The 26,181-nt window shown below is 50.0% G+C and overlaps 1 protein-coding gene across 10 annotated transcripts in view; it reads right to left on the reverse strand.

Moving 5' to 3' along the window:
- Positions 1-26,181, reverse strand: part of FRMPD3 (FERM and PDZ domain containing 3) — a 123,762-nt gene that overhangs the window by 16,886 nt on the left and 80,695 nt on the right. For 8 of the 10 annotated variants that reach the window (XM_078065371.1, XM_078065368.1, XM_078065366.1 and 5 more), the window contains 8 exons: positions 24,773-24,877; positions 20,969-21,076; positions 18,065-18,196; positions 16,322-16,441; positions 12,295-12,431; positions 11,834-11,960; positions 9,658-9,747; positions 7,561-7,740 (listed from right to left, as the gene is read on the reverse strand). In XM_078065371.1, coding sequence (XP_077921497.1) covers positions 7,561-7,740; positions 9,658-9,747; positions 11,834-11,960; positions 12,295-12,431; positions 16,322-16,441; positions 18,065-18,196; positions 20,969-21,073 — 891 coding nt within the window. In that variant the 5' untranslated portion in view covers positions 21,074-21,076; positions 24,773-24,877. Of the gene's footprint in view, positions 1-7,560; positions 7,741-9,657; positions 9,748-11,833; positions 11,961-12,294; positions 12,432-13,024; positions 13,094-16,229; positions 16,442-18,064; positions 18,197-20,968; positions 21,077-24,772; positions 24,878-26,181 lie in introns of those variants that run through there. The other 2 variants (XM_078065373.1, XM_078065374.1) reach the window with 2 other exon arrangements.

Below are 26,181 nucleotides of genomic sequence, written 5' to 3' on the forward strand. Positions count from 1 at the left end.
AAGATGGAATGAATCCCTTCCCTGACCAGTGAAGTAGCTACTGCTACAGTCCAGATGAGACGTGATGGGGGCATCCATGAAGGTAGGGGCAGTAAAAGGAACACTGTGCAAAATTTGGTTGAACTTGGTCACCAACTAGACTAGCCTTCTTGGCCTGGATCATCACCTGGGGAACAATTCTGGATCCAAGCCAGCTCACCTTTTAAATACGGTTGCCCAAGTCCCCTTGCTATCTCCCAGGATCCTGACACATAGCTCGGGTTGACTATTTTGTATTCATCCAGACCAGGGGCTGGCAAACTTTTTCTGAAAAGGGCTAGGCAGCAAATACTTTAGGCCTTGTGGGCCACACACTCTGTCGCAGTAACTCTGCCATCGCAACGTGAAAGCAGCCATAGATAATCTGTGAGCTAAACAGTGGGTGTGACGGGGGTCTAAGAAAACCTTATTCACAGAAACAAGCAGGGGGTCAGGTCTGGTTTGATCTAGAAGGGAAGCTTCTTTCCAGCCCAACACAATTGTTCATATTCATTTTCACACCTCTCAGCTTGTTTCATTTGCCAACACTGATCCCCTTCTCCTTTGGAAATTCTTTTCTTCACTTCTGTTTCCATGAGGTGACACTAGGTTCTGGTTCTTTAGTCCCTGACCATTTCCATCTCTCACGCTTGCTCTTCTTGTGCAGCCTCCCAAGAATCACCATCCTCAGCCTCTTCCTTCTCGAACTCTTTTCCTACCTCAGTGCTATGTCTCTATCACACGGGCTTGTGCTGGCTCAAATCCTATCTTGAATTGTTTAGTTATTTTATATCCAATGACACTGCCAGCCACGGTAAGGCATTTGGATTCCACCCCACAGGCTATGAGTTGATGATACTCCTGTGGAGCTCACTCAATACCATCAGGAAGAAAAGGGACCATCTGTACCCCGAGGAGCCGCTGGCTCCTTTCTCCAGTGAGAAGGGGACCAGGGACGAGATGTTACTTTTGGGTCATTTTTTTTTTTAAGTTTTTATTTTAATTCCAGTTAGTTAACACACCCTTTGGGTCATTATTAAGAAGGGGAAGAGGGGGTGTTTGTACCTCTAGTGAATGGATGCTTCTCAGTCACAACAGAATGGTCAACCTTGTGTACAGCAAAGGAGAGGCAGAAGGGGAATGGGAATGGGGAGGGGGAGAGGGCCTTGCCCCCTTGCCATTAATGACAGAAGGATACACGGAGGTCTGGGTGTGGATAGCTACTACCACCATCACTAGGAGGACCCAAGACTCACTAGGCTTGCCTCAGGAGCATTCGCCGACATCATGGCCGCTCCTGCTGCCACTGCTTTACTTCACGCCCTCATTGTCTTCCTCCAACACCAAAACTTCTCAAGGTATGTGTGAATGGGTGACAAGTGGGCTGAGATCTCGAGCCCCTGTTGCCTCTGGCCCCAAGCTACCTCATCTGTTGATTCTAGTGGGCCATACAAATTGTGGCATTTTTCACGATGTGGAAAAGGTGAGGACACACTAACCTCAGGACTCCCAGTAGCCTCCTGATCGGCCTTCCTGCCTCCAGTCTCTACCCACATCACTCCACTCCACCTCCATACTGCTGCCCGAGGTTCTAAAACAAGACTCTCACGTAAAATGCCCAATATCTCATCACCTGAAACCTATTGTCTTCTCATGTCATATAAAGCCTTTAGGACCTGGACTTGACCTACAGCTCCAAGCATATCTCTCACTAGCTTGCCTGTGCCCTCCTCCCATCCCCTGCCCCTCTCCTTGTGCTCCAGCAAGGACATAGCATTTCCAGTTTTCCAGAGATGCCACGTTATTTGACCACTTCATATCTTAACTCACACTCTTCTCTCCGGCTGAAATGCCCCTGCGGCCCACTCTGCCCCCCACCCCCCAGTGAACTGCTACGTGCTGGTGGGATAGCTCGTGGACAACATGACCCTCTGATAGGTAACAAACATTCATCCCAGAACAGAGATGCCCTCATGGAACTTACAATCTAACAGGAAATAAGACAGAAACCAAATAACCATACAAATGAATATGAGTGGAAGGTGTGATAAGCGCTATGAAGGGAAAGTACAGAGAGTTATCAGAACATAGAATGTTCTGGATCAGTGTGTGGGTAGGTGGGTGTGAACGTGTGCTCGTGTGACTAATTTGGGTTTGGAAGCTGGAGAGAGCTTCTCTGAGGAAAGGACCTTGGCTGACGACTAGAATGACATTCCATTTGACCAAAGTACAGGATGACTGGTTTGACTGACTGATGGACAGATGGACTGGCTCGCTGGCTAAGGAGCAGTCTGATTCACTGGTGCCCTGGCTGACAGGCTGGCTGCAGGACAGGCAGAATGCCTAATAGCCTGACACCCTGACTGGTTAGCTGCCTGGCTGGCTGGCCAATGGACAGATCAGAGGCAGAGTGACAAGCTGGCCAATTGACCTGTCTGACTTTGCTTCAGTTTCCCCTCCTTTTCTCTTACCCTAAATACAGCCTGATGTGGGTAATGAAACAGCACGAAGGCAAAAAATCCTGTGCACAGAGAGGGCCAGGTGCATCCCCAGCTGGCTCAGCCCAGCACATCGGGAGTCTGTCCTCTGCATGCCCACATGGCCAACTGAGCACCCCAGCATGGGCCAAAAGGAACTTGTCAAAGGAACACAGATGTGCTTTTCGCCAGCAGGGGTAAAAATCAAATCAAAGGCAGGCAACCAAAGAGGTTGGGTAGGTTTTCTTAGAAACCTTCAAAGACATTTTATTTTAAATAGGATTTTAATGATTGTGACGTCTAATGTAATGCTTGTCCCTACAGAAAGCACTAGAGCAATAAAGCTCAAACATGAGAGCAGGAGACACACCGGGCCATGAGAGATCCCTTGGGACATTCCTTTGATGATTTCTTTTCCCCCTTATGTGCTTCTGTGGTAATAGGGTATGGTAATGGCCCAGTGGCGTCTCAGTCCCAGACTGCTGTCTCTTGGAGAAAGAGATTTGCATACTGCCTCACGCTCAATCCACTAAGAGCAAGTAAGCAGAGTGAAAACCGTAACTAAATATGCCCAGGCCATCTTCCAACATTAAAGGATAAAAGGGGGATGGGGTTGGAGGCATGGCCATCCATGAGAAAGTAGAGCAGGGATTAATTTGCTATGCCCCAGCCCCATCTCCTTCCCGGGGTGTTCAGAGTGTGTTGGGAGCTCGCAGGCATCCTGCACTCTGGGATGCCAACTAGGGAGGGGACTGGCCTTGGGGTAGCCTCAGTGCACTCCAGCACCTCTGAAAATTGGAAAAAGATGGGACTCCAGGGACACAGAAGGGCAAGGGTACAAGGCAATTGTCCTTGGATCCCAGGGAACCAGTACATTTGGGGTCTTGCCTCCACGGCCCTGGGGAAGGCTAACTGGGCATAACCAGCCAATTTGGAAACAAGGCAGAATAACACTTTAAGGCAGTGTTTCTCAGGCCAGACACATATTACGATTCCCTGGGAAGCTTGAAAAACCTATATACCCCAGCCTCACCCCCCAACATTCTGGTTTAAAAGGTCTGAAAGGAAGGGCCCAGGCAACCGGTAGTTTTTAAATCTCCATACATGATTCTAATGTGCAGTCAGAGCTCTGAGTGAGAAATCTTAGCTTCACCAGGCCCTTCCAGAATATTCCCAGGCCAGTGTGGCATATCTAGGAGGAAATGAGCCCAAGTCCGGTTTTTAACTTCCATGCTCTTCGTTAAGGGAATTCAGACATTCTTTTTTCAGGATACCTTATACAGTGGCATGCTGGGAAACATTAAACAAGCAGTTCTATGGAGTTCTGATGTGTATTGTTTGCCAATTCCCCAGACCCCGCCCCCCCTCAAATCCTTCCCTTTGTTCACATATATGGAGAGAGGCACCACTCAGTAAACACAGATACTGCTGATACGGAGTGCCTCCAGGAAGCTTCCTTAATCCCTGAGCCAGAATTAATTTTGCCCTCCTCTGTATCCTGATATGCTCTTGGCACCTCCTCTCTGGCGCCCTCTTTAGGAAGGCCATGTATTGGCACACTTCTTTCCTACAGCACAGAGAGCTTCTTGAGGGCCAGAAGCCATGTTTTCTTTTCGTTTCATGCTTGTACCTCCCATTGGGTTTAGCCTGCTTCCTAGCAACGCTGAGTTCATACTAAATGACTTTCGGATGGAAGCCTGGATCTTTTTTTTTTCCTCCCTCAATCTTCCTCTTTTTCTCCCATCACCGTATCATTGATCCTATCTCTGCTGATTTATCTGCGAAAAGTATAAACACCATCCTGTCCATTCCATAGGGCACCGCCTTGTAGTGCTACACACAGCAGACATCTCTGATTCTAGATGCATCCGATCTAATGTAACAAAACTTGGGGATGAGCAGCACATTTCTCAGTTGAATCCTATCTTTAATGTAGGGGATGAGAGTTTCCTACTTGAAGGAATCTCACGGTTATGTTAGTTTCCTGTTGCTTCTGTAACAAATCAACACAAATTTAGAGGCTTAAACAATACACATCTGTTCTCTTACACTTCTGGAGGTCAGAAGGCTGACTCGAGCATCACTGGGCTAAAATCAAGGATAGACAGGGCTGCTTCCCTTCTGCAGGCCACCCACATTCCTTGACTCATGGCCCCTTCCTCCATCTTCGAGGCAAAAAAGGTCAGGCAGAGTCCTTCTCATCTCCCATTACTTTGACCTTCTCTTCAACCTTCTCTTCTACCTCCCTCTTCTACTTATAAGGACCCTTGTGATGACACCAGGCTCACCTGGATAATCCAGGATAATCTCCCTATCTTAAGGTCATCTGATTAATTCCATCTGCAACCCTAATTCTCCTCTGCCATATCACATGGCATATTTACGGGTTCTGGGGATCAGGGCGCGGGTATCTTTGGGAGGGGCCACTATTCTGCCTAGCAGAAACATTCTAATGCAAAATGGATAATTCTCCTGTGGTTTTTCATATGCACCATATCGCCTGCTTCAAGTGGGCATACCAGAACTATCTACCACCTGGCAGTTGCATCGCCTACCTAACCATGTGCTGTTTCCCACTCAGCAGAGTGCAATCTTCTCCTACCCCCTCCATTCACCAATGCCATGTCCCGTTTATCCCGGAACACAGTCTCTCACCTCTCCACCCACCTGCAGTTTGGACCCTCCGTGTGCTGTGTGCATAGCCCTGGTCTTCAGTGTACCCAGGATCCAGGCAGCAGGCAGTAAGGGTTAGCTATAATAAGACATGTGTGTTGTATGTGCAAGAGGGGAACGTGTGTGGGCATTCACACACATGCGCTTGGTGAGTCTGTATGTTTCACACTGGCTCTTTCTCCTGACCACTGTTGTTCCTCCAGCTCAGGCCATGCCCTCGTCTCTTTGCCTTTGTGCTAGGGCCACGATCCCCTCCTCGCCTCCCTGGCTTCACACTAGCCTTGCCTTCGAAGCTTTTAGCCAGCTTGTTCTGCCCACCCTCAATCTCTCCAATCTTCTTTCTCGTTATTTTCCTCTCCAGCCAAGCAGCTATGCTTATCGACCTGCACATATGGCGTGCTTACTTCCGTGCTTGCTCTCTGCCTGTGAACACAATCCCACTTCTCTCTGCTAATCTGTGCCTATCACTTCAAGATCCAGCTTAAAACATGCTCTTGTGGGAAGCCAGTTCTGCTTAACCCCTTCCCGTTCTTTGGTTCCATGTTCTGCACCATACTCACCTGCAAAATTTACTTCATGTTAACTTTTCTTCATCGCTGTTTTGCTTTTCAAAAAATAACAGCTCTCATTTGTTTAGTACTTACTATGTATCAGGCACTGTGCTAAGACCTTTTGCCTACATTTTCTCATTTAATCCTGAACAACCACCTTTTGAGATAGGCATTCCATTGCGCAGTTGAGGAAATCAGTGTTCAGAGAAGTTAAGTCCCTTTTTCAAGGCCACACAGCTAGGAAGTGGTAGAACGGGGACTTGAACCTGATCTGTCGGATTCCAGAGCTCCATACATGTTCTGATATTGTGTTATTAAGGCAGGTTGTGTGTCTTTGTGAGTCTAGTCTCCCCAGTAAGACTGTGGTCTCTCCTGGGCAACATTCATGCCCACACCTGTGGCTGGATCGCCCCTAGAAATGAGAATAGTGCTCCCCACTCAGTCAATACCCACTGACCCTGCTCAGCTTGGTTCCTCCCAGAGCTCTGGACACAGAGGTCAGTGGTTCTCAAATCTGGCTACACTACAGAATCACTTGGGGAACTGAAAAGTAAATAAACCCTGATGCCCAGGCTGCAGCCTGACCAATTCGATCACAATCTCTGGAAACAGGACCCAGGCATCTGCATTTTTAAGACGCTCTCAAGGAAATTCTATTGGGCGGCGAGTGTTGAGAATCCCTCGTACAACATAGAAGAAGAGTCCTCCAGAAAGTTTTTTCCCTGTTTTAAACCCTTTTTATTTCTCAGGAAGCCACATCTACCCTGCATGTCTTCTTGTCTTTCCTCACCCTTCCCTGTCCACCTGGCTTTTTACCCAGCGACATCTGTGGAGGGCAGCGATCATTGGTTGAGGAAGTGGCCACAAGCCAATTAGATATCAGCTCCAGGCGGGTTCCTAAACCAATGGGAATACTGGGAATCACAGGTGGAAAAATTAACATATTAAAGCTTTCTGGGTTTCACAAAGACAAAAATAAATAATTTGCTCTTTTAGAAACAGCAAGCACTCCATCTCTTAATCTGCTAACAACATCTCCCCTGGGAAATCCTTTAAGAAAGGAAAACTGCCCCTCGTCTAATAGCTTCCGCCAGCTGGCAAGCAAGCCTGCCCCCCCCGCCCCCGCACCGGTTACTGGGTGTTCAACAGGAGAGCCAGGGAGGGGGTGGCTGACCATGGCTGTCAGACTCTGCACGGGTAACAGGTGCTTGCCAGTCTGAAGGAGCCAATCTATGGGAAAGGCTCTAAGATTCTGGAAGAGCTGGACTCTGGGAGGTAAAATGTGGACTAGGTCCTGCCTGTTCCCCATCTCCCTAGGCCTCCTTGGGTCTGTCCACATGTTCAGGCACCCCCTCCCCCATGATTCCAAGTGTCTATGCCTATGGCAGGGCTCCCCAACTGGTGTGCACATATCCCTTCAGCCTCTGGGTTGGCTAGACAGAGCCTGGGGAGGCTGAAGTCTCTGGGGCTGGACCATTTATCCCATTGTTCTGCATGAGTGTCATTTTCTGTGCATGCTGTGACACAAGAAAGATCCGGAAGCCATAGCCTGGGGGCAACTCCAAGTTCAATTGCCCCGCCCTCTGCTGAAGACCCCCTGTGGGTTGATCTGACACTTCCTAGCCTTCCCCAGCACTGGCTGACCTTAATATGTGGCCAAGACAGCATGTCCTACAGGGCTGAGAAAGGAAAGAAAGATGAGCCCAAAGGGGCCCAGGGTCTGAACCACTTCAGAATCACTGACCCCCCTGGAAAGGCTCAAACTCTTTCTCGAGTCTGCTCCTTCCTCTGCTCCTAAGGCCTGTCCCTGGAGAGCAGGAGCTCCTCAAAGCTGGGCTTACCTTGGCATCCATGATGCTGGTCTCCACCCGGGCCACGCCCTGGTTCTCCCGGAACAGCTGGATCTTACTGATCTTGCTGAACTCGGACAGCACAGTGGTGAGGTTGGTTTTGAGGTCAATAACATGGCTGATGCCGTGACGGGGTCCCACCAGGAGAGTGGTGGCTGACTGCTTCTCGTCCTGGGCCCCAAGTGTGGCGGGCAGCATTCACGGAAAGAAGGGCAGAGGAGGCAGGAAGAAATAGGAAACAGGCATTGAACTGGTTCTGCTGGCAGGTCTGGAAACATCAAGGGCTTAGTGCCAGGGCAGGGGGACAACCGTGAGGGGAAAGTGGTCTGGGATGCTCCTGTTCCCAGGGTAGGCCCCGGGTCACTGGTCTCAGGGGACACCTTAGCCTCAGCAACAGGCTGAGTGAGGTGGGCAGTGGCAGGGCTGGCTCTAGCAAAATCGTGACGTAGGGGACGTTTCTGTTTTAAAGCTCTGCAGCATCCTTTTCCCACCAAGCCCCAGGAACTTTCCATTTGTTGCTGCGGGTCACTCGGTGACCCCCAGTGCTCTGCCTGAACAGGTGGCATCTTGTGTCTGGTCTTTACTTCCTCGGGCCCAAGAGCCACTGAAACTTGCACTCCTCACCTGGTGCCAAAAGCTAAACAGTCACTCTGCCTCAGGTGTTGGGAGTTGATTGGGTGCTTAAGAGCAGGGTCAGGAAATCCCGACATTTGCTCTTTGACTGGCAAAACAGCAGTCTTTTTTTTTTTTTTTTTAGTATTTATTTTATTTTTTTAAAGATTTTATTTATTTGCCAGAGAGAAAGAGAGAGAGAACAAGCAGGGGGAGCTGCAGGCAGAAGGAGAAGCAGACTCCCCACTGAGCAGGGAGCCCAATGCGGGACTTGATCCCAGGACCCTGGGATCATGATCTGAGCCAAAGGCAGCTGCTGAACTGACTGAGCCACCCTGGCATCCCTGAAAAACAGCAGTCTTAACCCAAAGAAATGGCCTATCGGAATTTCAGCCCTGGCAGGGGGGTGCGCGGGGGTGGAGGGAGGGGAGTAGGCTTTCAGGGATCTGCAAGTCCCAGTATGTAAATTCCTCCCTCTGCTCCTGGTGGACCGGATTCCCTTAGGTGGCCCGACAGGCTCCTGAGCACCATCAAGCCTGAGCCCTCTGCTGGCCCATTCCTGGCATTCGCATCTCCCCAAGGAACCTCTGTGGGTCTGCTATAGACACTTTGCTAAGCGGCTTCCCATCAGTGTGCCCTAGGAGCATGACAGCATGTTCCCCAGAGCATGACAAGCACCTGGATCCAGTCAGCAAGACGATCTGAATTTCCTTTCACGGTGGCTCACTAGGGTGAACTAGCCTGGGGCACAGGTTTAGGGGGATCAGCTGTGCACCGTCGGGGAGGGGTGTTACTACGGTGGGGGCCCTGGGCAGGAAGGGGGGAGTATGCAGACTCAGAAAGCCTGGGGTGGGGGTGGGGGCTGCAGGGGCAGGGGGAAAGCCAATGGGGTAGGGCAGGGGTTGGCAAACTCTGGCCCACGGGCCAAATCCGGTCCAACACCAGCGTTTATACGGCCCACACTCTGAGAATGATTTTTACATTTCTAAATGGTTGGAAAAAGAACCATGTTTTGTGACATGTGAAAATCACACGAAATTCAAATTTCGGTGTCCATAAATAGATACTGGAATACGGCCACGCTCATTTGTTTCTGCATCGTCTAGAACTGTTCTCACGCTATAAGGGCACTAAATAGTTGTGACAGAGACCCACATGGCCTGCAAAGCCTAAAATATGTACCATCTAGCTCTTTATGCAACAAGTTTGCTGACCCCTGAAATTAAGGAAAGGGGACCCAGAAAGGTCATGGAGGGATACTGAAAACGAATACGGCCTCCTACTTGACCATTTTACCAGAGGCGGGACTGGAGCACCATGGGAAGGGAAAGGGAGAAAGAGGAGGAAGAGGAAGGTCTTTAGAAATATTTGCTGACAGAGAATGCCACCCTAAAGCTCTAGTGGAGTCCCTCCTGCCCTCCACCCAAGCCCAAGCGCACACAAGGGACTCCCTCCCCCACCACGGCCCTCACTGACCAGGCCCACAGTGTTGAACAAAACGCCCGTGAATGTTGGAAGTTCATTCAGAATTCGAAGATACTGGAGCTTTGCCTGAATTGCAGAGCCCTGTGGAAACAACCCATGCAGACACGTGAGAAGCCTGAGTTGCACAGGAAAAGCAAACCTGTGTTCTCAGGAAGGAGTGTCAACATCTTAGGACAGGCACTAGTCAGGCTCGTCAGCAAGCCACACCGGGTATGTGAGGAGACCCTCAGAAAAATGGCAGGAAGGTTCCAGTTTGGACAACTCTTGCCTCTAGTCATCCCGTGTCCCTTTCTAAACCTTCCTCTGACCTCCTGATCCTTGTGCCTTAAAAACCCAGTTTAGTCATTTTGTTCTCAGGATAATTCCAACACCTTTCCCCCAGCTCGGACGTCCCACCTCATCTATACCTGTGTCCTGAGATCCCCTACTGCTGCCTTGGTACTGGCCACCCCCAGCCAGGGGTCCCAACAATGCCTTTAATCCTGAGCACCCCTAAGCCTCAAGCCTGTTCTTCTTCTGCCATCCCCTCATAGAAAAGTCTCTCTCAGTGGTACCAGCTTCCCCAGGCCTTTGAGCCAGAAACCTGTATCACACCGGGCTTCCCCCTCATTCTCTCACCTGAGTGCCACCAGCCACCACATCACCTTGATTGGACCTCCTAACTTCCTCTCTGACCTACCCATACTCTTTTCCCTCAACCCCTCCCCACTGCTGGTAAGGGTGGCAGCCTCAACAGAAGTTCGATCATGTCAGCCGCCTGCTTAAATCCTTCAATGCCTTCTTGACGCCCACAGGATGAAGTATGACCTCTCTCCACGGCACACGAGGTGCTCCAGGAAGCGGCTCCTGCCAGCTTCTCTGGCTTCCTCTCGTGCCCCCCTCCCGAGGCATGTGCCTTGCGCTCTCTGTACTTGCTTATGCAGAACTATTTGCATTTCTTTCCATGCACAATGTTCTCTTATATCCCCACGGCGTTGCACAGACGGATCTGCCTGCCTGGGAAAGTCTTCCTCCCCCTCCCGCCTCCCCCTCATCTAGACAAACTCCTATCTGTCTGTCAAGACCCAGATCTGGCATCAAACGCACCAATTCCTGGCCTTTTCCACCTCCCTAAGGCTGGGCTGGGTGTTCCTCCGCCTCCGTGTTTCCAGAGCCCCCACGCCTGTTGCATGGTGTTGTGACTGACTGGCGCTCTGTGTTGTGACTGTCGTGTTTCCCCACTAGCCTGTGCCTGACTTAGGGCTGGGGAGCAGGCAGGCCTTTTTAATCTTTGCCTCTCCAGCCCAAGCACTGGCGGGGGGGGGGGCGGATCCTCAAAAAAAAGTGTTTGCTGAGGAGATGGTCGGGGAGGAGGGGAGCGCTGATGTTCTCCCTCTGGGAATAAAACAATTTGATTAAATATGCACAGCAAGGTAGGCCTGACTTAACTCTCTGGGGAAATTTGCATCTTAAAAGAGAAGCTTGTGGATAATACAAGTAATCCGGAATGGGTGGTATATGGGGGGGGGGGCAGGGCGGGGCGACTGTGTCCTTTGTCTCTGTCTGTATGCTGAATATGCGGCTTTTAACCACCCTCCTGCCTCCTGGGCAAGAAGCAACCAGAAGACTGAGAAGGGCTAGAGACCTTCAGGGCTGGAGGTGGAGTGACTGGGAGTCCCTCAGAGGGCACAGCAGTGACGTGAACCCTCGCCACGCTGCCCAGTGACCCATGCTCCAGGTCAGGCCTTGTCCCACCGGGCTGAGCTTTCATCTCCCAGAATTCCCTATTCCCCGCCTGACGAATTAGAAAGCTAATGAGGAACAGAGCAGTCCTTTCCATGGAAAACATGCCTCCCCAGAGTCCAGTGCTGTCCACACAGCAGGTGCTCAGTCAGCACAGACGAAATGGGCGGAATGATCTGAGAATTGCCTCCTCCTGCACCTCGGCCCGGCCCCTTTGCTTTGAGGTTCCTGGGCTCTCGCGGTGACTTGCCCCTGAGCAGCTCAGGTTTGGGGAAAATCCCTCTCCACCATCATCCCCCATATCCAGCCAAACTGGATGTGTACCCAAGTCAAAAACGGGGGTGGGGGTAGTTCCCTTGGAAGACCAGACCTGCTGGGAAACCACACAGGAGAGCTGCACAGCCCCAAGCGCCTGAGCAGGGCCCCAATGGATGACACTTGGTACCTTGGTGCCAGTGGAAGGATGTGTTTGGTGAGCCTTCAGTTGCTGTGAGAGAGATTTCCGGAGGTTCTTCTCTTTGATGCCCTGTAGGAGGGAGGGGGGAAGAAAGGGTTCCAGGCCCCATTCCTTCCTAAGAGCAGAAAGAAGAAAAGTGAGAAATTAGTGAGGGCGACAGAGCGGGGCTGAGAAAAGAAGATGGTGAGGCAGAAATCAGATCTGAGAGGCAGAGGGAGGGATGGAGCCTGTAAGAAAAAGAGAGGGATGGGGGCAAGAGAATCCCATTGGCCATGATTCTCTGGTAGAAGCTGGAGCTCAAAGGCATCACGGCCTAGGTGTGAGGAACCATAATCCTCACTCCCACCCCGGGGCCCTACATTCCTGAAAAGCATAGCACAGCTCAGTCGTTGCACTTTCTCCCTTCACAGCTATTTGCCACCTTCCCAAAGGGCCCTGGCACAACTCACTCCACATTCTTGAGCGAGATCTTCTGACTGGGTCGAGTGGCCGAGACCGTGATATAGATGTGGAGGGCAGCAAGGCCCAAAAGCATCTCCGGCTTGGGGTCCATTCCAAAGCGTTCGCGGATAACATCGTTCCGACTCTGCAGGAGAGGGCAGTCCAAACCTGTCAGTTAAAAAAGATGTTCCCTCCCCACCCCCCACCCCCCACTCCACCCCAGATCTACTCCCTTGCATCCCAGAAAAGAATGGCGGTGTCCAGTAAGACATCCTAGATAAAGGGGAAGAGGAAATTTCTGCCCTTGGGGGAGAGGCAACAGAGGAACCTTGGGTCTCAGGGACACTATTTTGCTTCATTCAGCAGATCCTGGACAGGCCTCTCAGGGATAGATGCACACAATGGCGAAGTCCAAATGGGCAGAACATCTAGGTCACTGCAAAAGTGAGACACGGCACCACTCTCTTTCTTTCGTCTTGTTACAAGAGGCCTAAACTCACTCCCCAGCCATACAGGGATCTTCTACTAGCTCAGATGGGAATAAAGAGAGATACTGGGAGGAGCTCTCCATAGCACTCTGACCCCAAAGCCCAGGGTGAGAGACGGATTGCAGGGATGGAGCAGATATTCTGTTCCTAGGGGTCTGAAGGTCAAAAGCAGCAATGAGTCAATCTTCTCTATGTTATCCTAAAGGGGGTCCCCGGGAACTACTGGTCAAGGGTATGATAGTGCACAAACCCTGAGGGTTAGAGTCTCAGCTCCTGATGATTCAGCCTAGGTTAGACCAGTTGCCCATTTGGTTGAGGTGAAACCTGGATGAGCCGAGGGACTAGGGAGCCACAGTGGTATCACCACAGCATAGGAGAGAGTGGAAAAGGAATGCTTCATCAGTGATCATCTATGTAGAAAATCCAATGGAATCTACCAAACGCCTACTAAAACTAATGAGTTAGCAAGGCTGCAGGACATAAGAGCAACATACAAAAACCAATTGCATTTCTACATGCTTGCGACAATTGGAAAGTCAAATTACAAGTCAAAACCATTTATAATAGCATTGAAAACTCTAAAATAATTAGGGATAAATCTGTCAAAATAAGTGAAAGGCCAGTACACTGAAAACTAGAATATCCTGATGAGCAAAATTAAAGAAGACCTAAATAAATGTAGAAATATACCATGTTCATGGGTCAGAAGACTCGTTATTAGTACGATGTCAATTCTCCCCAAACTGATCTATAGATTCAACCCAACCCTAATCACAATCACAGCAGATTTTTGGTAGAAATTGACAAGCTAATTCTAAAATTCAATGCAAAGGACCTAGAATGACCAAAACAACTTTGAAAACGAAGAACAAAGTTAGAGAGTAAGTGCTACCTGATTTTAAGACTTACAAAGCTACAGTAATCAAGAGTGTGATGTTGGCATAAAAATAGACAAGTAGATCAATAAAGAGTTCAGAAATAGACCCACACCTTTATAGACAACTGATTTTTGACAAAGATGCAAAGACAAGACAGTGGGGAAAGGATAGTCTTTTCAACAAATGGTGCAGGCACAGCTGGATATTCATAATACAAAAAAGAGAGAGAGAGAGAGAGAGAAATTTGGTCGATACCTTGTACTGCATAAGAAAAATTATGTCAAAATGGATCACAGACCTAAATGTAAAAACTAAAATGCTAAAACTTCTAGAAAAAAAAGGAGAAAATCTCTGTGACCTTGAGTTAGGCAAGGATTTCTTCGATATGGCATTATGAGCATGATCCATGAAAGCATTATCCATCAAAGAACAAAGTGAGAAATTAGACTTCATCAAAATTCAAACGTTTGCTCTGTGGAAGACACTGTTTAAAGACTGAAAAGGGAAGCCACAGACTGGGAAAGAAAACTGCAAATAACATATCCAACAAGCAACTTCTATCCAGGATATATAAGGAAGTCTCGTAACTTGGTAACAAGAAGATGAACAACCCCAATAAAAAAGTAGGCAAAAGATTTGAAAAGACACTTCACCAAAAAAGATGTATGTTGTCAAACAAACACATGAAAAGGTGTTTAACATTAGTTGGTGAGAAATGCAAGTGAGATACCACCAAGATACCAACTGAATACTATTAAAACGACTTAAAAAAAATACTGAAAAATACCAAGTGCTGATGAGGATGTAGAGAAACTGGAACTCTCATACATGGCTGGTGGGAATATAAAATGGTACTGCCACTTTGGAAAATAGTATTAGAGTTTCTTTTTAAAAAATGAAAGAAAGAGATCTCCCGTATGATCAAACCATTCCATTCTTAGGTATTTACCCAAGAGAGAAAAGAGCACATGTCATACAAAGACTTGTACATGAATGTTCATAGAAGCTTTGTTCGTAGTAGCCCAAACCTGGAAACAACTCAAATGGCCATCAGCGGGTAAACTGATAAAAACATTTTGGTACATCCATACCATGGAATGCTACTCAACAATAAACAGGAATGGAATAATGAAATACACAACAAAGACAGATCTCAAAGTCATTAGGCTGGGTGAAGTAAGTCAGACCAAAATAAATGTACACACCATACGGTTTCATTTATATAAAATCTCTAGAAAATGTGAACTCATCTATAGTGACAGAAAGCAGGACAGTGGTTGCCTGGGGATTGGGGGCAGGGAGGGAATTACACAGAAGCCTGAGGAAACTTTTGGGGGGCACTGGATATGCTCAATATCTTGGTTGTGGTGATGGTTTCATGGATATAAACATGTTGAAACCTACCAAATTGTCATTTTAAATATGTGCAGTTTATGGGTCAGTCATACCTCAATAAAGCTGTTCGACATAAAAAATAAGAAATTACGGGTGAAGTCCATATCATCATGAAAGGGAGGGATGGGGTGGACACGGTCTTGACACCAAATTCCAAAACAATTGAACCAAGGTGATCCCCGGAAGCTTGGATGAAGACATTTAGGGCCAACAAAATGAGAACTAAACTTAAAGAATTCATAGAGGAACCACAACTCATTGTCCCCAGAGTGCTGGTAGAGGAGCCCAGGGCTGTTTGAGAAATGTTCCTCACATTTTGGATTGTTAGAAGGGACAACCGCGATGTCTTGCAGCATGTCTGCAGGTGTCAGAGACATCATCAGAGATGAGTCTGGAGCTCATTTTTCTCCTCTTGTCAAGCACTCTGTACGTTCTATGGGCACCTAGGACTCAACACAAAACGATCTCATCTTTTCCCCAAACCCATTCCGAAACTCCCTGTATTCCTTCACTTGGAGAATGAGACCACCTCTACCAGACGCACATTGAGTCAAAGCCCATTGGTTCTACCTTTTCATTATCTCTTGAATCCCGCCCCCCCATCCAAAACTGCCCTGGTTCTGGCCTCCATCATGTCTCCCCCGTAGCTCCCCAGCTGGTGTACTCCCTCGGCACCTATGTAATCTTTCAAAGTTGCTCATCTGCCCAGGCTGCTCTCCTTTCCACATTTCTGTACCCCCACCCTACGGCAGAATTTCTTTACCCCTGGCTACTCCCGAGAACCACCTGAGGAATTTAGAAAACATCAGCGTTTGGAGCCCATTCCCATAGATTTTGATTCATTTGGTTGTGGGTGGAGCAGAACATTTTTTTTTTTTTTTCCAAACCTTCTCAGATAATTCTAAGTGCAGCTAGGGGTAAAACCCACTGCCCTAAAGCAGTGGTTCCCAAATGCCACTGGGCATCAGAATTACCCAAATGGGCTCGGTAAACCCGGGATCCTGTGATGGTGACAGAGTGACACGGGTTGCCTGCTCCCCCAAACTGATGAGATCTGCCCAGACACCTAGGCGGGACTTGAGCTACACCAAGCACCGGTCACCAGGCTCAACAACGTGGCCGTGGCCCACAACCGTAGCAGGAAAGGAGAGGGCCTTCAGAGCTACCCGGAGGTTGGAGTACCCTACAGAGCGACTTCATGGTGATGGCAGAACAGCCTGCCTGCTTGTTTGTCCATGGGTCTGTCTGTCTGTGTACCCCCAATCAGACTCTACCTGGATGTACAGGTACTCGAAAGCAGCGGGATCCCGACGCAGCAGTTCCACGGGGTCTTTGGGAAAGAAGCTGATTCGGAAGAGGCATTTCATTCCTTGGTAGTGTGTCCGCTGTACCACCTGAATCCCAGGGATGAGAGGGGTGAGGAAAGAGTTCTGGGAATCCCTGGCCCGTGGCCGTAGGGGTGAGAGCCAGCTTGGTGCCTCCTCAAGGTGGGGCTCGGGGCTGAGCGAGGTGGCTGCTTACCCCTGCCTCCCACCCGGCCCACCCCAATTACCCTTCGAGGAAAGGTCTTGCCTGCCCTTCTGGTCCAAAGTGACTAGAAATTTTTTAAAGACCTTTTTTTAAAGATTTTATTTATTTGAGAGAGAGGCGGAGTGCACGGGCTACGGGAGGGGCAGAGGGAGAAGCAGACGCCCCGCTGAGCAGGGAGCCCGATGTGGGACTCGATCCCGGGACTCCGGGGTCATGACCTGAGCCGAAGGCAGACCCTTAACCAACTGAGCCACCCAGGCGCCCCAAAGTGACTAGGATTGTCGAATCACTTAACCAGGACATGGCCTTTATCAACAATGGGGTCTAAGGCCCAAGATACAAGATGGGAAGAGAGGGCTCCTGGTAACTTCTCCGACTCTTCTCGCTGCGGGTCTAACACCTTTCCCTTGCAGAGAGGCTCAGCGCCTGCAGAGTAAGTGGCTGATTAAAAAAGCCAAACCAAAGCTTTAAAATCCCATTTGGAGGTATAGGGGAGACAAGCTGGCCATGTATGGGTAACTGCTGAAGCTGCCATAGGTCATGACAATTCATGATACAATTCCTTCTACTCTTGTGGATGTTTGAGGTTTTTTTTTTTTTTTTGCAATAAAAAAGTTTAAAATCCCATTTGGAAAAAGAGACCAATTGGATTCAGAAGGCCTCTTGAGAGGCTGGGTGGGAGGTGCGTAGGCCTCCCTTCCAAGCTAACAATCTTCCCTCCATGGGGGGAACCTGTGAGGCTTTGGACTGCATTTGGCTGAGAGCTAACCTTGAAGAATTGTTCTTTCCTAAAATCCTTTCTTGTGTGTGTGTGTGTGTGTGTGTGTGTGTCTGATTTTGGTTTTTGTCGCACTTGCATTTAGGCACTTCTTCCCAATTGTCCCTCTCCAATTCCTTCCTTCCCTCTCTGGGAGTCCTGGTTGGCCTCCCTGGCTCTTCTTGGTGCTTCCCCATTGGCGAAGCCAGCATTTTCTGGCTCTCCCCAGCCTCTTTCTCCTACTCTGCCTTGGAAGTGGATGTGGGTGACGTGCTGCCCATCCCCCACTCAGCCCATTCTCAGCCCACACTTGTCCCGGCCTCAGTGGTCTCGATAGACTCCACTTGTTGACCTTTTTGTATTAAAGCCTTCATCGGAAGGCCAAGTTTCCTCTCAGAGACAGAAAAGTCTAGCCGGCAGGGCCCCCAGGAGACAGGAGGCTTGGCACGGCTATCTCAGCATTCTGGGAGCCACGCAGTGACTCACCACCCCACACCTTCCCCACTAGAGACCAAGACTAACAATCTTCATGCCCTTCTCAGGTCATGAGGAACATTGCCCAAAGCCCACTGGATGTGGTTAGTATAGACCTTAACTGAGAACTCTTCATTTCTGGGGGCTGGCTGGCTGAGGAAATCATTATGAATTTTCCAGAAAGAGGGTGCCCGGAGTCCTCTTCTCTATTAGAGCCCACAGGCAGCTCTCAAGCCAGGCCGAAGGAGTTGCTTACATAAGCCAGAGGCTGCTTGTCCTGGAGAAGCAGGAACTTGTGGTTCTGTTCCGGCCCAGCATACTCAAGGACCAGAGCGAAGTGCTCAATGTACCTCAGGGAAAGACGGTCCTGTAATGTTACCATCACATCCTGTGGAAGAGAAGAGAGCCTTGAGAGGGAGATACATTCCAGTTCTATACCAGTCTCGGCACCAAACATGGGAGAGGGGGACTGCACCCCAAGAGAGATGGTCCTGGGGAGGAGGCAGAAGCCAGGAGAGTGGCCAGACGGAGACACAGGCCTTTAGGGTGGCCCAGGCATTCTCCAGGATGAGGAGAGGGACCCTGAGTACTTGGGCCCTGGGGAACACCAAAGGTGCAGGGCGGGAGAGGGCGGGGTTTCTGAATTTGGCCTGGCCAGACATTTGGCAAAAGGTGGTCATGGCCCTCCCTCCCTCCTTCTCTCCTTCCAGTCAACAAAATGCTTTCGGAGTGCTTACCAAGCGGGCCATTGAATAAGGAAGGCACTATGCTGGTTCTTCCTGACCTTACATAAGTCAGAACCTTCACTCTAGTTTGTCCACCAACCCTTTCCTCAGGAACGAACAAAAGCCAGAGCCACAATCACGTAATTAAAAAGTAGACTATTTCTGGATTCATAATCCAAATCGAATGACTTGAGTTACTGGCGAAACGTTCGTTTTTGATCGTAGCTGGCTTTCAGAGACCATCAATTTAGCAACTTGAAAAATGTGTCCACGCGGAGGAACCACGTCACGTGTCTGTGTACAGTCACAAATCTGACTACTTCGGGGTTCTGTCTGCTCTGCTGCCCTACTTTTAATATTAGGATGTCTGCAAACCTATCCTTGGGGGCTGCCTAGATGTCAGTTTTGAGACTTCGGCCGTCTATTTGCTGTGACTTCAGCACACACTGGGCTCCATTGTGTGTGTGTGTGTGTGTGTGTGTGTGTGTGTGTGTGTGTGTGTTCCTGGAGTCAGCACAGCTCAGCCCCCAGAGGCCAGAACGCAGCCGGCTTGGGAATGCGCGGTTCCCTTATACCCAGAGTTGCCAAACAAGCCCCTCAGTGAACATTCAAGGACACTAAGCCATTCAAACGTGAGGCTGGCAACTGGTGGGTACTTGAGAGTGTCTCTTTGCGGCGTCCAAGTAGCCACAGAGGTGCCAGTGCAGATGGAGCTCTGGCGGGGACAAATGAGGCTTTCTTTGCTGTTTAGCTGCACTGGGACTGTGGATGGCCAAGCTGGTGATTGCCAACTGGTGGGACAAGTGGAGCAGCCTCCGTGCCAGGCTGTCGAGTCACCCAGGTACCTCTCTGGGACAAGTTCCCATGAATGGCCAGTGCACCTTCCCTGAAGTCAGGGTGAGATCACAAGCCAGGGGACACTGCTGTCCTGGAAGGCTGGGGCTACCTGGGGGCAACAATGTCATTGGGTCACTGGGTCATCACTGTGAGGTCGGGGGACACTGGGAGAAGCCTCCGAGGGGAATGAGAGGAGCAAATGTTCTGGTGTGGGGACAGATCTATAGGGGACATACTGACCCACGAATAAATGCCATGGAGGATTCTGATGCAGAGAGATAGCCACATCTGGAGGAGGGGCATTTGGACACCCTTGGGTAGCCTAGTTGTGCTTCAATGTCCCTCCCACAGGCTGAGACCTCCGACAGGCAAGAGACCATCCCAGGATACCCTCAGGAATATGTTTTGATCCTAGGCCCCTTGGGGGACACAGCCAAGCCTCAGCCTTCCGAAGAGACTCTCCGTTCCAACGACACGGGTAGGCCAGTGTTTTATAACTTGTGAGCTACTGGTACTTAGGGCAGGACAATTCTTCATCATTCAGGGACTGTCTCACTCCTTGCAGGACACTCAGCAGCTCTGACCCTCAGACACTCAATGTCAGTAGCACCCCAAACCATGGGATGACCCCCAAATTCCTCAATGCCATCTGGGAAGGGAGTGGCAACTCTGGCCAAGAACCACCGGTGAGGCCGCCCCTGAACACCTGATAATTCCTCTTCGGGAAATTTCCTGGCCCAAGGGTTTCTTTCTTTAGAGGGTTGTCCTGGCCCCAGCCTGACGACCTCAGGACGCCTATGAGCCAGGGTGGGTTTTCCAGGCAGATAGATGCTATTCCACTGGTTGCGTGGAAATTCATTCTAGGGGGTTCAGAAGAAACAGGAGCAGTTATTTCTGTCCCAGATCAGAGCTGAACCTGGGGGTCAATCGTTTCATTGCCTCTTCTCCTCAGGACGAAGGGAATCGCTACAGCTTTTAGACGGCTGGCCGAGTTCTTAAGAATCACAGCTCAGTAGTTGCTCTCTCTATGAAAGGAATAGCCAAAGGGACTGTTGCTGGACGTTTCCAATCTTGGCTCAGTGCTTAAGATCTGATGGTTATTTCAGAAGCAAAGCATGGCTAAGCTAATCTCCCAAGAGATTGTGTTTGTTGATTTCTGTGTGTAAATGTGCATAGGGGTTACTGTAGCAATATAAATCACCTTTGCTTTAGAAATGTTTTAATGATCTTCATACTCCTTAGCTCCTAAGAGTCTTGAAGGACCCGGTATAACACGGACACAACGTAGTCCACAAGCAGGTATGCACATACAATGCACTCGTGCTTGTGCGCACGTGCGTGGTGTGCATGCACGCGCATGCGCACGCAGACACACAGACACATGTAGTTGGGCACTCAGATGCCCCCCCACACACACACCCCCTCACCCGAGGGCTGCGTGTTCTTGCAGCCTGGGGCTCACAGAGGCAGAAGCTCCCAGGCCACCTCGCTCCCCAGCAGCACCTCTGTGCAGACTCAGAGACAGTCAGGAACCAGCAGCCATGTGTGCCCCAGAGAGGGCAAAGGCTGACCCGAGAGGGAGGAGACTCTGTATGTACCTTAACAGTGGTCCGGCCATCAAAAGTGAATGATTTAATCTGCCCATTTTCTAAGAAAACCTTCAGGACGTTGGGGATGAGGAGAAGAGCTTCTTTCTTCATCATTTTCTGTGAATAAGCAGGGAAAGGTCAAGGAGAGGGGCTCATTTAGAAGGCAGAGGGAAGCCAGAGGAGGGGTATAGAAAGGAAGAGAAGGGAGCGAGTGAAGGAGACAGGGAGCCAAAGATATGGAAGGACAAGGAGACAGAGGAAAGAACAGATCAGTGATCATGCTACCTGCAGACCAGAACCAAAGGCTCTAAGAAAACATTGGGCCATATCAAAAGTTCACCCTTCATTTGGTATCATGGCGCACCCCCATTCTACTGTGGCTCAGAGTTCCACACCTTAGGGTGGTGCTTGGCCCACAGAGACCACCATGCACTAAAGAGCAGATGGAAGGCCTCCTTAGGACCCACCTCACCTGCCTGCTCTTATATCCTGACACTTCCCTTTCCACCAAGCCCTTCACATGCCGAGATCACGTCCACATCCGTGCCTTTGCTCTGCCAACCCCCTCCCCGCCCCCAGAGTCTCCTAGGTCTTTTCTGACCTGGCCCCTGCCTACTTCTCCAGAGTCCTGTCTTGCCAGTCCAGGTACCCACCCTGCACTTTCATGCTTCCATACCTCTGACAACCAATCGTTCAGGGACTGTGTCCTCCCTGCAGGACACTACGCATTTCCGACCCTGAGACACTCAATGCCAGTAGCATGCCAAATCGTCGGGATGACCCACAACACCCTCCAACATTTCCAAAAGATGAGAGTGGGCAGTACTGAACCTGATTGAGAACCATTGGCAAAGCCCATGTTTGAACACCTGATAACTTGTTAGCAAAAGTTTTCTTGGCCCAGGTGTTCCTTGATTTACAGAGTGGTGCATGTTAAGTTCTCAATAAATATGTGTTACATAAAGACTGTTCTCTCTGCCTTCCTCTTTGCCTCCTTGGCCAACTCCTACTCATCCTTCAAAACCCAGCTTAAATACCAATTCTGTAAAGTCCTGTCCAAACTCATCAGGTACTTGGACCTGGTGTTCCCGTGTGTTCTCAGAGTAATGTCACACACACCACTTTCAGTGTTCTTAGCATATTTTTGAAGAATGTTTGTCTCTCCCAAATGATGAACTCGTAGCACGTCCATGGCCCTATTCAATCTTTGTAGTTCTGACATTGAGCAGAGTTCCTGGCACGTAGTTGGTGCTCAATATATGGGTACTGAATATGTGAGCAGTAGATGCTTAATATGTGCTTACTTGAATGATCAGAATCATTGGGAGAGTCCAATCATTTCCCTGGGCCATCACCAGGTCTATAGGAACCAAAAAGCTGCCTAAAATGGTCAGAAATCCTTAATTCAGTGGGCATTCACTGAGCCTCTCCTATATGCCCCACACTATGCTAAGTAAGCTCCATGAGGGCCAGGCAAAAATAGAGGACTGGGTTTGGTCTTATACTCTTATTGTAGAGACCGGGCACATCCACACAAATCCACTGGAGAGCAATTATAAAACCAAAACTAAACCAAAAGCTATAAGATAAATAAGATTTCCTAGGTGAGACTAATTAGATTTTGATTCTGAAGGAGACGGCGGGCGCAGACCACTAGAGAGGCCCGAAGAGGGCTAGTCCACATCTAGGGACTGTCGCGGACATGAAAAAATGAACAAGCAGGTCCTCCCGCGTTGGGGTTTGGTTGGCGGTGGAGGGGAGCCAGGAGTGGGTATAAAGTTGGAAAAGTGTAGACTCCCTGGTTCTTGGCCTGCTCCTGAGATGCCTTGCTCCTACCAAGCCCAGAGGCCCTGGATCTCCAGGCTGACGCTCAGCAGTGGCAGGTTTTATTTAGCACACTGGGTTGGACTCAGATAATTACTTAATTGATTTTGCTTAAAAATAGGGTTGGCAAGGAACGCCCACAGGATTTATTTTTGCTCTGGCTGCTTAATAAAGCCCCAGAACACCGAGGCAAAAGGATGATAGGACAGCCTTGGAGTCACCTGGGCCTGGACTCCCCTAGGTCCCAACCAATGGTGAGGCTGCTAGGGTCCACACTGGTGGCATGGGAGGTGGGGGTTGTGACATCAGGCCATTTCCTGAGCACAGCTAGAGCGGGAAGATTGATGTCTGTTTGTCTGTCTCTCAGTCAAGAGCCTCACACTGCACGTGGTGGCCTGTCCAGGAGCGACAGAAGGCACCCTGGGTGGGGCCTAGCCACTCTGGGGCATTTGCTTTCAGGTTGGTCTGGGGTGGGGGCTTGATCTTGCCTGTGGATAGCTGAGATGTATGGAGAGGGGAATCATGGTGGAGGGAGGGGAGAGAGGTGAAGGAAGAGTAGAGGGGAAAGGCAGAGAGGGGAGGAGAAAGGGAAGGGAGAGGTGGAGGGGAAGTTTTCCCCTGGTGGCCTGGTCTTGAGTGATTACTCTGTAATGCTGAGAGTCTGTCCTTTCCAGATTCAATTTGCATCTCCTCTGGCTTTTCGAGGGCTCAGGACACACACGTCCCCTTAGTGGCTTGGCCCTAAGGGTGTCCTTCATCATGATCTGCAGGGTTTCCACGCAGTTCCCTCTTCTCTCTGCTCACCAACCCCCCACTTCTCTTGAACCTCTCCTGCTAGGACAGAGATGGAGCCCAGCCACCAATTATGTGGCAGCTTCCCCAGGGGGACCCTGGAGTCCCCTGGGCTTCTCAGCTGTCCCTGAACGGGGATGGAAGAGGGCCTGGGCTGAGGCTGGGAATGAGTGCCAGGGAAAAGGCGATGGAAGACACCTGTGTCCTCTAACCCTTCTTCTGAGTGGCTCTACTTCAAAGAACTACACAAGTACCTGGCACCCCACAGATTTCCCCACTGGGCTGGGCCTGCTGGCTTCTTTTCTCAACTGCAGCTGTGCTTCGGACGGACAGACATGCCATGGGCCTCCCGGGAGCCCAGCCCGCAGAAGCCTAGTGCACAAATGCCTGTTAGCTCTGGCTCTCCCCGCCCCCCACCCCCACCTGGCTATCACGGACTTCTGCACACTCCTGGGGGACTCGGGCCATAATCCATGACTGCTTAACACACACCTCTCTGCCCTCCACCCATCTGTTATGTGGAGCAGACGGCTCAGCTCACGGAAACCCCCACAGAGCAGTGAGAAAGACTGCGGGCTGGCCATGACCGCCCCCCCCCCCCAGCCTGGCAGCTGCATGGCAATGGACCGTCAAGCATCACCTGCTCCTTGAAACCATACCACCCGGTGGGGGACGCTGTGTCATCTCAATCTGAACTACTTCCCCACCCCCCCGACCCCCCAACATCACTGAGTGGTATCCAGGGGCAGGGAAGAGGACACAGCAGGTGCCTAATCAAAGCTCTGTGACAATGAGAGTCTGTATCATATCCCCCAGGCTGCTCGCTGGGGTCTTCTCCCGTCAAGATGGGCCATTGTGGGACCACTTCAATGTGAAGAGAGCTCGATTTCACCAGCCGCTCTTGCTCCGAATCTAGAAAACCACTACCTCTTCCTTCCTGCTTCTGTCAAACAGCCCAGAGATGTTTGTGGAGGGCTGGCTCTGAGTGTAAGCTTTGGTGCTCGGGATGCCACATACTCATAACTCGCTACTAGTCTGGAGCCCCGTGGTCCTCCCTCTCCAACCCCATTCGTAATGCCGCCCACTCCGAGGAGCCGCAGATGAGCTCCAGAGTGAGACCTCCAGAGCGAGACCTCCATGGCCAGGCTGATTCTAGCCAAGGGCCAAAGACAGGGAGCTAAATAAAGCTGCACTTACTGCGTCTGTTTCTCCAACCGCCACCTGCTCAGAAAATCGGACCTTCGCGGGATTCAATCTCAGCCTGGCCTTCTTCGCAGCGCTGATGAAGGCAGATTTGGGGGACTGCAAAAAGAACAGAGGGCTGGTGAGTTCTCCATCCCTGGGAAAAACCTGACCTTTGCCACGCTGGAGTTAAGATGTCTCAGTACGGGTACACTTGGCCTTACTGATCAATAAGTCAATAAGTATTGATTCCCTACTAGATGCGAGGCAACGTGCTAAGTGCTTCCTTCTATGATTGGTGTGTTCTGAAAAAAGCTGGGAATGAATAGAATTTGGGTAAATCGAATCCCGTTATTAACACTCCAGGCCTAGGGGAGTTTGCAAAAATTCTTTAGTGATAACATACACTGAATGAGTACATATTTGGTTTTCGTAGTGTGAGATACACCTAAATGGTGGCTTTTATTAATCTGAATACGAGCATCTCAAAGGAGTTACAGGAATGATCTTATTCATCTCATAGATATGCCCTGCCCCCAGGAAGGAGACTAAAGAAAATGATTCAAGGAAAATCAGGAGTCTTGCTGAGGGGCCCCCTCATGTCTTTGGGGGCATTTATTCATTCGTGTGGCAAATTTAGGGAGGACCTCCTACTTGCAGGCACTGTTCTAGGTGATGAGGGATTCAGCAGTGAGCAACACAAAGCTCCCAGGCCTCAAAGAGCATCCATCTAGCAGGATCAGACAGACAATAAACAAATCAATACCCTTTAGGTAGCAAAGAAGGACCCCGAGGCCAAATCAAGCAGGGTGAAGGGCTACACAAGAGAATGCACGAGTGAGGAGGGGTGAGTGATGAGGGCATTATTTTAGACTGGATGTTCAGGGGAGACCTCTCAGAGGAGGCGACATTTAAGCAGAGACCGGAAGCAAGTGAGGGAGAGAGAGCTTCCCAGGCAGAAAGAATGATAAAGGCTCTGAGGTGGGAGGGGCATCGGGGTGCATGAAGAACCACAAGGAAGCCCAGTGTGGCCAGAGCAGAGCAATGGATGGGGAGCCAGAGGGATGGCATTCAAAGAGACGGGTGGGGGCTGGGTCACCTAGGGCCTTGTCAGCCATGGCAAGAATTTTGGATTTGACTCCACTGGAGGGTTTTAAGCAGATAGGGTCTGACTTGCATTTTAAAAGGATGCCTCTGGCTGTGGTGTGGAAAACAGCGTAGGAGGGTTGACGCCCAAAGGAGGGAGACCAGTTTGCAGTCTCCTGTAATAATACAGTTAAAATATGATGGCAGCTTGGGCTAGGGTAGTAATAATGGAGGTGATGAAAAGGGAGCGAATTCTGGATCTATTCTGAAGATAGAACCGAGCTGATGTGTTGACGGATTGGATGTGGGAGGTGAGAAAAAGAGAGGAGTCAACTGGA

Source organism: Halichoerus grypus, chromosome X (genome assembly GCF_964656455.1).
Source record: "Halichoerus grypus chromosome X, mHalGry1.hap1.1, whole genome shotgun sequence".
NCBI classification, from domain to species: Eukaryota; Metazoa; Chordata; class Mammalia; order Carnivora; family Phocidae; genus Halichoerus; species Halichoerus grypus.